Genomic DNA, 16,324 nt, shown 5'->3' with positions numbered 1-16,324 from the left:
ACCGAACACGCGACAACGGGAACTTACTATTTCTTAACAATTCTTTCCACAATCATTCCTAATATGTCTCATTAAGCTAAGTAACAGGCAAAAAAAATAAGATTCCCTAAGTATAACATCAGGAGAAATAGAATATAAATCAGAATAGGACACAAGGATTCACAGAGATGATGAACATACAGTCAGGCTCCCACAGTAGGACACCAGGACACCTGTCTCACCAACTCTCTCTCCTCTCTTTCAGGTGACTTCTATCCGTGAGGACTTCAACGACCTTCTGAAGGCTCTGCCGGAAGGGACCGTGGCGGGCACCCCTGTGTCGTCTTCCCCACCAGGAGACAAGGTGGGTCCTCGTATACCTTTCTGTGTGTGTGTGTGTCACATGGGAGGTGGGAGGGAGGTCGGATAACAGCGGGAGGTGTGAGGGGGAGGGAGGAAGGGGTCGCGTCATGGCAGGTGATGGCGGCGGCAGGTGTCGCTAATTAGCTGGTCAGTGAGGCGGGAGGAGTGAAAGCCTTAATTACTCTCTGCTGCAAGACGACCACTCGGACGCTGTTGCAACGCCACTACAATACAACGCCACCACAACGCCGTTACAACGCTATCACAACGCCGTTACAACGCCACCACAACGCCGTTACAACGCCACCACAACGCCACCACAACGCCACCACAACGCCGTTACAACGCCACCATAACGGAACATCCATTGCGCATTTACTGGCAAGGTAACAAGGATGACCAAGAAGTTATCCGTCAGCTGTGTTATTGGCGATTTTTGTTACACGAACCGGAAGTTGAATGACGAGCCCATGACGGGAACGGAGGAGGGAGAAATATCCCTTAGTGGATCAGTCAGTCAGTCATCCAGTCAGTCAGTTAAAGAGTTCATAGAGTTTATTATCGCAACCAAATGTATGTTTACATATGACCAGAACAGCTGATCAGAGTAAACAAACTGCACCGGGTAGCGAGGTACAGGACAGCTGAGACCGTGGGAAGAGGCGAAGGTGGGGGAGGAATAAGTGGATAAGGAGAGGAGAAAGCGGGATGAAGAGGAGGATCAGGAGGAAGTGGAAGATGAGGAGGAAGAGGGGGATGAGGAGGAAGGAGTATTAGAATAAGAGGCGAAACTGACACATCTCCTTAACACTTACCTTAACACGATCCATCTCATACATTTGGGTAATACACACCACACGAACTCATAAGCCCTACCCAGAGAATATACACATGACGCACTAACATCAACTCTGTTGTCTATACCAGGTCACTCACACGCGACAACCATACGCATAAATTACGCACGCTTGAGCACCCACGAGCATCAATCCCATGCCTTGTGTCAGCTATGTAAAACAGAGGTGGCAAAAGGACATAGCGTAACCTCCCCCACCTCCTCCTCCCTGCTTCACACCTCTCATTAACAGTGGAACAATAACCAGGCAGGGCCGGATTTAGGAGTGGGCAAAGTGGGCAGCTGCCCAGGGGCCTCCACAATCTGGGGCCTCCACATATTACAATATTTTATTTATTTGTTTATTCATTTGTACACAATCAATAAATATACAGTTAATTAAAAATTTCTCACTGTTCAATTTTCCTCAATATAACTGCATATGGCTTCAAAATTTTCCAAAGAAGTGTTCAAATTTCAAAATTTTCCCGGGGGGCTTACAGCGCCCCCCGGAACTCCCAGATGCGTAGGCTCGCTTCACTCGCGACCCCACCCTCTTGGGTAGTTATAATGAGGGGGGCCTCCACAAAGAGGCTGCCCAGTGCCCATGGGCCTCCACAGGTCTAAATCCGGCACTGTAACCAGGTACTCCCTCCTTCCCCCCTCCTCCTTTACCTCCTTCCTATCCTCCTCCTCCTTTCCTCCCACCACACCTCATTACGCTTGTTCTTATCAAGTGATCTGCCGGAAACAGTGACGAAACCTAATGTATAATCAAACGAATTATCGCTCCCCCTTGAGACGTTCGGCTACCGATTCTCAATCATTCTTACGATAGATTCTTTTTCCTGACCATAACATAGAGTCATCCATTTTAGGCTGTAAGTACCGCAGGTAAATATGTAAAGATGGACTGTGTTATGACATCTACACACACACAAAACTACTTAAAATATCCCAAGAGTTACCAGAATTAACTTACACAACACACCAGACAGTCTCGTAAAACCTTTCCGATTTATATACCACAATAACCATGAAAAAAAAACCCTGGCAACCTCCCCCGAATTACGTAGTGGGAAAACTTGTCCAATTAACCTCAATTATTTTGTCAACACAACCTGGATGGATGAAACGTTCCTAATTATTATTGTAAGTACGGAGCGGGACCTTGAATTAACGAGTCGTATTATAATATGTCCGTCAATTTATTTAATTTTACTACTGGTGTCTTTTTTTCTTTTCTCTCTCTCCTGTTTGTTTTTTGTTTTTCTCTATTTTCTGTCTTTTCTCTCTTTCTTTGTCCATTCTGTGTATGTTATTGGTTAGTTTCTCTCGCTTTCTCCATCCGCTAATGTTTGTTTTTACCTTAGTTTCTGCCTTAATTATATTCGTTTTCTTTGTTGGTTTTAATTTTGGGGGAGATGAGAAACAAGAAAATTATTTAGAGAGTTTATAGAGAGAGAGAGAGAGAAGGGGGGAGGGGGTATTGGTTACTGTATACTGGACAAGCTCTTGGTACAATTATCTCTCACTCGTCCCTGTGCGAGGTTGCGACATAACCTTGTACTAGTACAGTATTCACCTGTACCCTGCTGCTTTCCTGCCTTGTACCCCCAACAACAATTATTACCGTCCCTACCACCACTACCACCACCTCGACTACCACCACTAACACTACTACCACTACAACAACCGCCACTACTACTACCACTAACACCACCACTGCCACTCCCACCACCACCATCCCCACCACCACCCATAAAAAAGGTTTGAAGGTCACAGCTGCACCTGTTGGACACCTGCCGAGCTATAGGTGTGTGTGTGTGTGTGTGTGTGTGTGTAAGAGCTATCTCGCCCCCATCCTTCATTTCGCCTTGGGTAGCCTCCGTCAGGTAACCCAAGACTCCTACAGAAGATAAGAACTACGCCTTTCCTCTCATCCCACACAAACACCCGAAGGAACAAACTTAACCCCACATCACCCAGACAGATAAAAAAAGAACCAGCTTACCCCACTGTGACCCGCTACGTCCCACAGCCAGATTGTCCCTCAACACCTGCTTAGACCATGTTGCCCCGTCCCCCCACCCCTCCCCAGCGTCGGTCACACTCAACACCTGCCTAGCCAGAGGGTAGTGTGGCAAAGGTCAAGGTTATGCAATACACGCAAGACGAATCCAGTCAATCCACCAAGCAGCGTCTTACCTTAAGTTGCCGTCCTAGTGAAGCCTCATCCTCCTTGGCCCACACAGCCACCTGCCAATACCCGCGACGGTGATTGGTCAGTGACTCACCTGAAGGAGAAATAAAAAAAGACTCGATCAATAGGTCGTGTTTATAGACGAGACGAGAGACAGAGGAACATGTCGGGCACCTGCTCAGTAGTGTTAAGGACGGTGGTGGAGATATTTAGGCTGAGAGATGGATGGATAGATAGATAGATAGATAGATAGATAGATAGATAGGTAACAGAGAGTCAAGTAGGTGGATAGTTAAATAGATAAAAAAATAGATAACTAGATGAACAAATAAACAAACATGTGGAAAGATGGATAAAGAGATAAATGGATAATCATATAAGCTGATAGATTGATAGTAAATAGACAACTAAACGTACGAATAAATAATAAGATTGATAGATAAATAGATAGATGAGAATATAGAAAGATAGCAAAGTAATCAGATAGAAAAGAATATGGAGACATACAGATTAACGGAGGAGAGATGAACACACACACGCACACACGCACACACACACACACACACACACACACACACACACACACACACACACACACACACACACACACACACACGCACACACACACACACACACACACACACACACACACACACACACACACACACACGCACACACACACACACACACACACACACACACACACACACACACACACACACACACACACACACACACACACACACACACACACACACACGCACACACACACACACACACACACACACACACACACACACACACACACACACACACACACACACACACACACACACACACACACACACACACACACACACAGTAAATGTTACGTCTCCCTGACTCATGTGTGTTGATCATCCGAGTAAGGTAAAACTGGTCAGGTAGTGTGGTGTGGTGATGGGGAGAGGTGCAGTGTAATGGTGATGCTGGTGATGGTGGTGTGATGGGGGAGAGGTGTAATGGTGATGTTGGTGATGGTGGTGATGGTGATGGTGCAGTGTGGTGGTGTTGGTAATGGTAGAGGATGTGCAGTGTGGTGGTGGTGACGGGGAGTGAGTCAGCATTGTGGAGTGACCACGTCTCTTTTTTCTTCCTCCTGTTTGGAGAGAGAGAGAGAGAGAGAGAGAGAGAGAGAGAGAGAGAGAGAGAGAGAGCCACCACACAGCACATGGTCCATTGCCTAAGTGGAAGCTCTCGATTTAATCCAAACCTAACTTTACATCAAGCTAACCTAACCTAACCTAACCTAACCTAACCTAGCCTAACCTAACCTAGACTAACCTAACCTAACCTAACCTAACCTAACCTAACCTAACCTAACCTAGCCTAACCTAACCGAACCTAGACTAACCTAACCTAACCTAGACTAACCTAACCTAGACTAACCTAACCTAACCTATACATATTAATAAACGGACAGGCAGATAACTAGACAGAAACACAGACAAATACAGATAAAGACAGGCCACATGCACAAACAGCCACACACACACACACAGACTCCCCAGCCATACACGCACACAGAGACACACAGAGACAGACAGTTAGATACACACAGAAAGACAGCCTATATACACACACACACACACACACACACACACACACACACACACACACACACACACACACACACACACACACACACACACACACACACACACACACAGACAACCAGACACATACATAAGGACACACCACACACACACACACAGACAGGAGGGCGGGGCACTAGGGCACGAGGGAGGCCTTGGGGAGAGGAACAATTACTGTGAGGTGACGGCGCCGCTTGCCTCCCTCAGCACCTGCCGCTGAAGAATGGTGCTCCGCCGCGGGCACGCACGGAGGACGCCCACTCTCTGCCACCGTGGCTCGTGGGTGGGGCTAGGTGGGTGTAGGGAGGGGGTAGGGGGTAGGGGTAGGGAGAAAATCAGAGGAGGATGAGTACAGGGGAAGACGGGTGGGGGGAGGATGCTGGGTGTTAGTGGACTGTGCATTATGATTTGTAGTGTGGTTGTGTGTGTGTAAATAGAGACTCTATCTATCCATCTATCTATATATCTATCTATCTATCTGTCTATCTGTCTGTCTATCTGTCTGTCTGTCTATCCTTTGCTTCCACTCACATACCTCCTCACACACCCTCTACACACCTGCTGTTAAATGTCTAAGGTGTAAGAATGTTGCACCGAGTAATTATTTCATACTAGGTCACACTTTAATGTCTTTATTTCTAATTTATATTTAAGTTCAGATTACAAAAAATATTGAGAAACATGAGTCGAGGTTCAGGGAGGTGTGGTGTATAATACTCTACCTATACACGCCTTGGTGCAGAGAAACACACATATAGCCTTAAGGTACCATAAAAGTTAGTCATTTACTTGTATATTCTGTCATAATTAACAACAAAGTCTCGGAGACAGGGTATAGATATTCATAGCTGTACTGAAATAATGTACTAATGTCGTTATTCTCTTGCAGAAGGCTGTGGGAGGCGCTACAGAAGGTGTGGTGGCGGCGGTGGCTCGTGCCTCACAGGGTCGTCAGGCAAAGCGCATCTCCGCCCTGGAGCAGCGCGCAGACAGCTTCGACTTTGCTCTCACTCGCTCCCAAAAGAAGGTGAGTGACGCACTGACGCCCGGCTGAGTGTTTGACAGGTTTGGTCCTCAGTAACTGGGAACTTGTTGAATTAAACAACAATTATACTGCTAAGTAATAAATTATTAACACACTGAAACACAAAACAATTTTCTTTCCAAAATTATCTATATTCACCCTAGAGTTTATTTCCTTCAGAAACGCGTTAAATCCATAACGAGTGTAAACTTACAACAGTTGGGTCAAGTCCTCTCATGTATGTTGTGTCAGAGCTGAGTGTTAGTCCGAATGTCTAATGTTCAGTATTTCATTTTATTCTCGAGTTTTACTAATGTGTCAATGTCTCGCCGCAGTTGTCGTCGTTGTCTCCTGGCTCAGGGAGTGACGAACGACTGGCTGAGGTGGCTGAGGCAGAGCGACAACTGGAGACTAAAGTGGAGGCCGCGACGACAGGCGTTGGGGAGGTGAAGTCGTCCTCCGTCAAGTTACTTGCCGCCCTCGAGGATCTAGAGGCCAGGCTGGAGAAAGAGGTAACGGAGATGAAGCAGGAGGTAGCTAAGTTGGAATTCACAGTGGCCCAGTCAGCGGCGGAGAGACAGAATGGTGAAGACGACGCCCGCGTAGCTCACGACGACACCTCCGCCCTACGAACAGACTTGCAGGCTGTATCCAGACGCCTAGACCAACTCAACCTCAAGACGGCTGCTATAGAGGGACGCAAACTCGACGACGAGGTTTCTGTTGCCCAATGTCGCACGCAACAACTAACCCTCGACCTCAGAATGAACGACACTTTAGAACGCTTACAGCATGTTGAGGAACGTTTACGTCGTTCTCACGCTCAAGGTGGACACAGTCATTACCTCAGGCCGTGGAGGGACTCGGTTGACGATACTTTGAGGGAGGTGAAGAGAAAGCGTCGCGACCTGTCACCGAGTGGCTAGTGCCAGAAGGGAGGGTGAGGACGGGGCGGGGAGCTGTGTGCCTTCCATATCAACCCCATACACATACAACCTCACAGTACTGCTATTAACACAGAAAAAACCTTTGACACAGATTAATCTAGCCCCAATGTCTGTCTCTGTGTCGTCTGCACCTACAACACAACTACTCGCATAACCTTTTAGTGCCTGTTATTTGTACAAGAAAAAAGAGGAAAAATTCTTCATATACTCTGTCGCAGCTCTGTACTACACCAGCTCTACCGATCGTCTCCTTACTTCACTTACTTATTGAGTTACCAAACACACTGTCCCTCTCTTCCCCCTGTACCTCTCGACCTTTCCCCTCCATCAAGTTGTCCCTTAGTTATCCCTCCTCTCCTTACGTCTTCCTGCTACCTCCACTTTTTCCCCACCGCTTCCCGCCACGGCCCTCCTACCTTCTTCACTGTCCTCCACAGCTTTCCCACAGCTTCCACTGCCCTCCCTCCCTCCTTCACCTCTTCAACGTAGTGCCTGAATGAACGTTTTGGTCATCAGTTCCTAGTCACAGGAGAAAAAGGATGAAATATATATAATTATTAAATTGAATGAAGATTTATGTAAAGATGCGTCTTTTTTAACTTAGCTTGAGTCCCCCAAAGAACTTTGTTTCAACACTATTTATATGTAACAACTTTGAAGAGTGATTTAACTTCTTAAGTAGGATTCTAAGTAGTATTTTGTTACTTTAAGTAGTCGAGAAGTATCCCCAATCAGTGCTCCATATTATGCCTCTGTTGATATAATCATAGATGACGACAGATAGAGTAAGTATAATCAGGTGAAGAAGATTGTGTTTCACTGGCTCACAGAAGCTACGACTAACACTGTCACAACGCCATGAAACAAATGTGGTTTTTGGGGAAGTTCAAGCTCAATAATAGTGTATATGACGGTAGAATTAAACCAGTATTATATGCCAATTACATGTAAACCATTGTAGTCCCGTGTCCAATGTCCAATGTGTCCACTGTATATTGTGTGCGTTGTCCATTGTGCCCAATGTCTAATTCTAACGTCTAATAAATTCAGTATTGTCCAGAGCCTATTGGGTCCAATGTTTATCGCGTTCAATGTCAGGTGTACCCAGTGTCTATTGTGTCCAATATTCAATGTCTAATGTCCATTGTGTTATGTGTGTAAGACACATTATCTCTGATCTCGAACAAGAATTATATAGCTAAAGACCCACCTCCAGGGGAAACAGCGGCGACTCACAGGGAAACTAACGTAAAATATATATTATTTTATTGCCATATAAATTAGGATGGTTATAAACTAAACTAAATTCTACTTACTCCTACGGTCCTTAGCGACTGATACAATTCTGTGTAAGGTGATTGTCTAGAATTTTGAGTTGCAACTAATCAACTTCAAGAAATTGTGATGGTTGCTAAGGACTTCAAGAGTGGGTGGATCTTAGCTGGTAAATCGATTGGTTTAGGTCCTCCAGGACCCCCTTCAATGTGTCCTACAAGTTGGATTTTCCTGACTGTGGCCCAGAGTGCTTCTCCTGCTGGTGGTGGTGACGGGTGTTGCCTGAAGTGTCTTGGTGGTGTAACAGCAGCAGTAAGCTACAAAAGACTGTCTGTCTCGGTCCTTGTACATAGTGTATATATCTACGTTCCCTGTACAGAATATTTTTATATGTTGAATAAAATTGATCGTGGTTGATATGTGACTTTCATTGATGTTCCTTTAGTTTAAAATAACACAGAATTTTTTTGAATCAAATTAACATCACTGAGCTACTGATACAGGGTAACAGTATCTTAATTATTGATGACAAGTGCATTTAATAACTTGACTACGCAGTAATACATTATCTTACCACCAACACCTACACTAGCTGCTGATTTCCGGACCCTCTGGAAAAACAACCTTATGATGAACACAAAATCCATCGTCATTGTTGACTGTTTGTTTTCCATCACCCAGAATGTAAAGCAGAAAAACAAAACAGTTAGAGAATAGTATAAAACGAGATGATAGTCAGCTTTGGGAGGAAGGAGAGTTTATAACCTGTATACGTTATATGACTGGTGAGACAACTCATCATCAGTCATATACGCTGACTTGGTTTGTGCATCCTGGAACCGTCACTGTTATCAGATGATGAGACAAACAATGGCCAGCTGATAAAACAGACAAAGACGATCAATACCTTTATCAGCAGATAGATGTTAACAAAGACAATCACCAACTCTATCAGATGTATATTGCCAACACAGGCGGCCACACTGATAATAAAACAAAAGCGCTCGTGTACTATATCAGCTGATGATAAAAATTATAAAGACTGTATGACCAGTCTAGGATTTTATCTCCTTTTGTTTTTGTTTTACAATAATAAATGAATGTTCCCACGACCTGAACCTTTAACCTTATCAGCTAAAACACAAAAACACAATTCATATGATGTCAACAACACCAAGCTTGGGTTAGCTTACTCTACCCATTACTGATTTACGACGCAATAACAGAGTCTGACAGACACAGAATGACGAGTCCAAGTACTCTAAACAGATGACATTACGTCTTATTGATACAGAATACAGTATCACCCTAACGCTACCTGGGGGTTAGGTTAGGTTAGCGTTAGGATGGTTATTCTTAAAGGTGAGACAGGCTGGGGGGAATAATCATCACGTAATCTGAATATTCCTTAGTTAGCTGAGGATGTAAACATAAAACGTGTTGTTGAAATTTTGAAGAAAATATATTTTTAGAAAAAGTTGCCAAATTACTAAGTCTTGCCGTTTGAGGGTTAAATCAGATTAATCTTTTCATTATGTTAGTTCAAACAAGCTTCAACATGCTATTACGTGATCTGGCCTCAAAAATTACACCTGATGACCTGTAAGTGACACGCGACACTAATTTGGGGTCATTAGAGCGTACAATTACCAGATATTGATCCTTTAGTGGCCGGGTTATTAGTCAGCATGTTAACGAGTGCGCGTATTGAGGCTTTGAACGAAGTCGATGTTTTATCCCTGTAGTTACAATACTCTTTAATGTGGTGATCCGGTCCCAGAAATTAAATATATGGTAATTATGCGTAAACAGAGGTGGATAATGAGTAGGTGGCAAGTTGTGAAAGAATGGGTAGGTGGGTAGGCAGGGGGTACAAGAAAGGTGGGGTGGGCAAGCAAGAGAGTGTAGGGTGGGCAAGCAAAAGAGTGTGGGGTGGATAAGCATGAGAGGGTGGGGTGGGGTGGGCAGGTGAGATCCACAACAAAAACCCACCATCACATTATTGACATGAGGACTCGCACAACCTCCCACCCCACCCGCCCACCGCCTCACCAGCCTCGCCCGTTCCTGGGACCGTGAATTGAAAAGTTTAATAGATGACGTTTTCCTATTTGATGTCCTGCACAGCTGCCTCCCTACCCCCTCTACACCCCCACCCCCCACACCCTCCTCCCGGGTAAATCATCGATTAACTTTCTACCAAATTTATAATGTTCTCTGTTCACAAGACAATCGCAATATGAACATTCGTAAATAATCACTATGGTTAAAGGCAATAAAAAAGGGGGAAATTTTATATACTGTGGAACAATGAAATGACTGATTGCATTGGTATGACGAGAGAGAAATCAGACCCAGCAACCCTCATGCTCACAGATCATATCTATCAAAGAATCGATTTTTTTTTTCGTAGTCTCGTATCATCACTGACGGCTCCCACGCTTATGAACGTGAGAATGTACCCTTTCCCCCACCCCCTCCCTAATAGTCACGTGGGACTGTTTTAGTTCCAGTTATAAATTTACGCTGGTGATTTTAGTCCACAAGTAAAATTAACAATTTCATGGGAATTGTTTTGGTTGTTATGATTGTAGATGTACAATTCGTTAGGTTTATAAAATTCTAAAAAAAATGAGTCTGAATACCTGAAGTAATACTCTACAAGACAGACATTACTGGGGTATTGTCTTTGGATTTAAGCCTTAAGGTAAGTAAATAAACGGTGAATATTAAGGAAAATTATAAGATCATCAGCAAATGTTGACGCCAGAAGATATTACCCACAATCACCGTCACAACTACACTCTAGCGTGAACGGGTTTTTGTCAGCAATGGCGACTTAATTTCTGTGAGACTGTAAACAACCAGCACGTGCATGCACACATACACGCAGGTGCACACACGTTCACGCACACGTTAACACTCACGCACGCATTCATCTCTCATGCACACACAAATATACACTTTCAAATGCATGCATAATTATGTTCAAGCACACACAGCCACACACACACAAACATATCTTAATTTACTTAGTAAAAATAAAAAAGTACGAACATACGTATATAAATATTTACCGAGGATAACACATAAAGTAAGGGGATATTAGTGCAGGGTCTTTTTTCTAATGTGGCTCTTGTATCCATGCTACTATGCCACTACAAACAAACACGATGATCACTAGCTATCACTGTATAATTTATCCAGATCGTGTGAACTTGATTGCCTGATGAAAGATTATTTTCTCGTGTACTGTACTATAGTTTCCATTATATTTTATAGATCACCCTCGAATGAGGCTCGAAAAAAGAAAATGAAGACACATGCATTTTTAAAGAAAACGTAAACTAATTTAAGCCCAAACTTGTGATATGTATAACAGCAGTTGAGACTTATTTCTCCTGATATAAAACAGTTTCATTATCACTTATTAATGTATTGAAGGAATACATTTCTTGACTGACCAAATTAGACCTTCAGGGGCGGATCCAGAGGGGTCCTGGGGTCCAGACCTCCCTTTTCAGCAGAAAATTCCAATACGTACATTTTTTTTTTAAATGTAGTATTGCACTCATGCGTTTTTGTACAGTAAAAAATAATTACTATTGACCTCAGAATATATCCTAATATCAAGTGGACGTGGCATCAAAATGGGTGGACCCTCTGTGCTTGCCCCAACCACAACTTCCTGGACCCCCCCCCACCCATTTTAATATTCCTGGATCCTACTGTATTTATTTATTGTTCATAGTTCAGCCTATACCCCTCCTTTTATTTTTGTTTTCAATTCACCAAAATACTGAACGCACAGATGTCACAACCTACTTTTCCCGTCTTAAAATATTCAAATTACTTTTTTCCCTTTTCAAGAACACGGTTTGTTTCTTACTACAGACGCCCAGGCCTGGCACTTGACATTATTAGGGACCTGCCACGCTTTGCTATAAACAGATGAAATGTACCGGGAACTTTACCCCCACACACTCATCATTCTCTCACTTTATGTAACTTGACAAAACCTATGACCCTTCAGGCTTTTACGCCCTTAATGTACGAGTCATAAAGGCAAGTATGAACTTTGCATACTTCCCAGATGGGCGCTGTAAACGCTTCTGCGCTTCACCTTGCACAGGATGTAAGGGGGTGCCCAATAAACTAGTCCCCTCGGGGGCAAATCTGAATCTACAGACGCCACTATCAACTGCACCCAAACAACATATAAAATAACGGAGTTTAACTGAGTAATTAATTTTTCATAAAGCATCAATGTCACCTAAATTTCCATTTGATGACGGAATAAACTCTCTCAGTAGCTACTCGTTGGGTTGACAAACTACCCTGGCGGTGTTTAAATAGGATAATAAAAATATACTAAAAATTTAGTCAGAACAGAAGAACCAGTAGCGACAAAACCTTCCCTCACGGCGTCACTCAAGCAAATGGTTGAACAAATTCAATTTCAATTTCAATTGTTTATTCCTTGATCGAGGAAGCGGGATCCTAGTGCTGTCACTAGGTACCCCTGTACAATGACACCAGAGGTTGAACAAAGTATAAAATAGTTAAGGGAAAATTATATCATAATAACCTTTGTGAATCCACCTCTTGAATCAGTTAGCGGAAGATTTACCATAAAGAATCTTTCAGAATACAAGCCGTTAACGAATCACTTGAGAATCTTTGGCACTTCGAATTATCAGTGCATTATTGACGGGGGAATGAGTCACTTGATTGACAAATAACATACGAGAGACATGTGGAACAAATATTGTATATAATGACAAAAGGGAGAGGATCATTTAACAAGGAATTTCAGCACAGTAACGAAAGTGAGATTGGCAGGGAGTGAACACACAGGTTAGCTACGAGTTGACAATTTTACAATGGTTGGGATTGGGCTGTTGTATAGTGGTGTCGCGTGTGTGTGTGTGTGCGTTTTGCTGAGCACGTAAGTACAGTCTCACCCAAAAGTTCGTTAACTCTCCCAGCCAGCTATTGCTGTACTGCCTGCTTCAGATATATGAACTTGAGTCTGTCACTTCGAACCTTTAGATTTATTCGTTTCGGTTTTATGTTCTGGTTGGTACTGAGACAGTTTCAAACATCTGAAACAGGCAGTGCAGCAATAGCTGGCTGGGAGAGTTAACGAACTTTTGGGGGAGACTGTACTAGTCTCGAAAATATCTTATGATTTATATTACAGCTGCGTAACAAACAAAATAGTCTCTCACGATAGTATCCAAGTTACCCCTGGTTTGTATCACAGAAAATAGTAAACGCTTCAAAGGTTGTGTAAAGATCGCGTGAAGTTGGCTGGGGGACCCCTGGCCAACAGTCACACGGTCATTCACTGTGGTCTTTTTACTTACTTTTTACTTTTATCCTTTTCACTACTTGGGCGGTCAGTTACGTATTTGTTACACACTGTTGGCAAGTACTGGGCATGTACTGGTTCCTGAATGTATCTATACCTGTGCCAGTGTTGGTCAAGTCTTGTCTTGAAAGGGCTTACACTCGGTGCTGTTGCGATGTGAAATTTCTATTTCAGTGCTATACTGCGCATGCGTCGCCATGAGCAGAAGCAGAAAACATCCGTGCTACGTATCTAAACTGATTCCCCCGTGACCCATGAAAAACTACCAAGATTATAGAATATCCTCCAACTATTTGCTCAAAATTTTAGCTTACAAACGGTGGTTGCGGATTTTAGTTATTGCTGGTTGATTATATGTATATGTAGCTTAAAATAAGAAGAATATTGTTGGGAAAAATGTGTCTCCCACTTACCTAACCTCCCACTTTTTTTACACATGATACCCAAATCTTGCATATTATTTCTATATTAAATGGACTTTTGTCATAAAATTTAGTAAGACTTGTCTATTATTTAGGCCATCTATCTGTATCTAGGCCATGTGATAGACGTAGAATAGAGGGAGTATCAATTATCAGAAATAAAATGCCTCATTTCTCAATTATTTTATCTTTATTTGACATTCTTAATCAGCTTATACATTTATTATCTGGCAAGTTGACAATCACAACAATCATTTGGTGGTAATAACATGTTTTCCATATCATTAATTATTTTTGTTTATACCAATAGTGCACCTACAAAAAACTTTTAATATATTGGTTGATATTCAAAAAATATATTTAGAAAATCTTGAATATAGCCTAAATGTACAATTAATATAAATATGAATAATATTATTTAGTCCCATGATCTGATGGAATTAGTTTAAAGGAGCAATGTGGGAGACTATATTGGTGTTTGGAGTTGAGTACATTAAATGAAGGTTTATAAGAAATATGTTTTATTACAAGAAAGATCATGGTGCACAAGGGCATGGACACCTGCCTACAACAGATGGTGCACTACCTCAAGACTGGGAATTATTTATATTGTCACCAAGGTAGAGATAATGGACTCCGTAAGGCTGCAGTTAACTTTATTACTAAAGGTAAGTAAAACAGATTTCTAATGTTATTATTTTTATACACTCCTACTGCTCAAATAGGTATCTACTAAATCATACTATATCAAAGTTGAAGACATAATCATCCAGGTACAAGAAATAATGATAGAGATGTTAACAATATTGAGTCTACATAAATAATAAGTAATGGTTGCCCCTCGTGTTCGAGGATAGCTGACCCAAGGACCACCTAGGCGTGAATTTGTTTGTCGCCAACACAACGCCCTATATTAACGAGTTGCATGACCCAGTGTTAAGGAATAGTCAGAGAAAACCGGACAACTTCACTGGCTAACCATTAACATGCTGGATAGACATTGTGAAATGGTGTATAGTAACTTGCCTATAGTTTCACCTCGTCCGTTTGCGAAGCGAGCATGCTGACCATTGCACCACAGGTCGTTCAAAATTTTCTTGCCCCGAGTGAGGATCGAACTCACGACCTTGAGATTATGAGACTCACGCGCTGCCTACTGCGCCATCGAGGCTATATGAGGTGCTAATTCGGTCTAAAGATAATATTATCTCTATTATTTGTATTATCCTGACTAATATGACAGTTGTAATTTCAATTTCCCTCTGACTGGTCGCTGACTGTTACCTTGTTATTGAATGGAGCCATAAAAATATTCCCACATCATACTGACTATAAGTAAACATACATGATAGTGAAGACCATTACATAGTTGATTTGTTTGGCGTCCGTGACAGCTACAAGTGTTTAAAGGAAACTTGTTGAAAGAACGAAGGAAAGAGAACACAACAGACTTGGAAAATTAATATATTGAAGCAGAAGATGTGTGGTTTACTGAGGTTTACATAAAGTGATAATGATAACAACATTGGTTTACATACAGGGATAATGATAACGTTGGGTTTACAAACAATGAAAAAATAAATAACTTCGGGATTTCCATAATTGCCAAACAAGACAAGATATCAACAGTTTCTTACCAACAACAGTCTTCTAGCTCCTTAGATAACACACACACAGTCTTGTCTTGATTTTACCTTCATAGTTTACCTGTGGAAATGCAAATTGATCACAAACATAAAAATATCAACATATAAACAATTGTTAGTATATAGAGATTATATTGATTGATTATTATAGACCCCCCCAAAATTTTATATCAATCAAGCAATCAAACAAGATATAGGACCTTTGTTTAATTTGCGTTATGTGTGAGCTGAGACGAGAGAGGTGACGTCAGGGGGAAGACTCGACTGATGGAGGTGGTGGTGGTGAGGTCCTCGATGTTAACTCCGTCGGGTAGTTCCTATTGTACGTACTCTGTGCTGGAGGGGTGTAAAGGGGGGACTGGAGAGAGAGAAAGGGAGAGAGAGAGGAGAGAAAAAATACTGTGTAGAACAAGGGGAGGTGTTAAGAAAAAGACAAACATACAGATAAAGAAGGAACCAGATAAATATAAGAGATAAAGGAGAATAGAGAGAGAGAGAACTAGAGAGATAATAAGTGAGGGGAAGAGATAAAGGAAAAGGGATATATAGAAAAGATGAGTGATAAGAAAGAACACGAAATAACACAGAAGATGGCTATGAAAGTAGAAAAATAGAGGAATTA

The 16,324-nt window shown here is 42.3% G+C and overlaps 1 protein-coding gene, 1 long non-coding RNA gene and 1 other non-coding gene across 3 annotated transcripts in view; 1 reads left to right on the top strand and 2 right to left on the bottom strand.

Annotated features, from left to right (window-relative positions):
• LOC121854933 (paramyosin-like) overlaps positions 1-8,677 on the top strand; it is a 54,052-nt gene extending 45,375 nt beyond the window's left edge. The window contains exons 4-6 of the mRNA XM_042349744.1: positions 245-343; positions 5,904-6,041; positions 6,374-8,677. Coding sequence (XP_042205678.1) covers positions 245-343; positions 5,904-6,041; positions 6,374-6,964 — 828 coding nt within the window. The 3' untranslated portion in view covers positions 6,965-8,677. The remainder of the gene's footprint in view (positions 1-244; positions 344-5,903; positions 6,042-6,373) is intronic.
• A 5,550-nt stretch (positions 8,678-14,227) lies between these two features.
• Positions 14,228-16,053, bottom strand: LOC121854934. The gene is made up of 2 exons (XR_006086668.1): positions 15,903-16,053; positions 14,228-15,763 (listed from the first exon to the last, which is right to left on the bottom strand). It is a non-coding gene; the product is annotated as an uncharacterized LOC121854934 (long non-coding RNA).
• Trnam-cau lies at positions 15,155-15,227 on the bottom strand. The gene has a single exon. It is a non-coding gene; the product is annotated as a tRNA-Met (tRNA).
• Positions 16,054-16,324: the final 271 nt, after the last annotated feature.

This window comes from Homarus americanus, unplaced genomic scaffold (assembly GCF_018991925.1).
Source record: "Homarus americanus isolate GMGI-L3 unplaced genomic scaffold, GMGI_Hamer_2.0 scaffold38749, whole genome shotgun sequence".
Taxonomy (NCBI): domain Eukaryota; kingdom Metazoa; phylum Arthropoda; class Malacostraca; order Decapoda; family Nephropidae; genus Homarus; species Homarus americanus.
The sequence above is the reverse complement of the archived record's forward strand: the minus strand, read 5'-3'. Positions and strand labels throughout refer to the sequence as shown.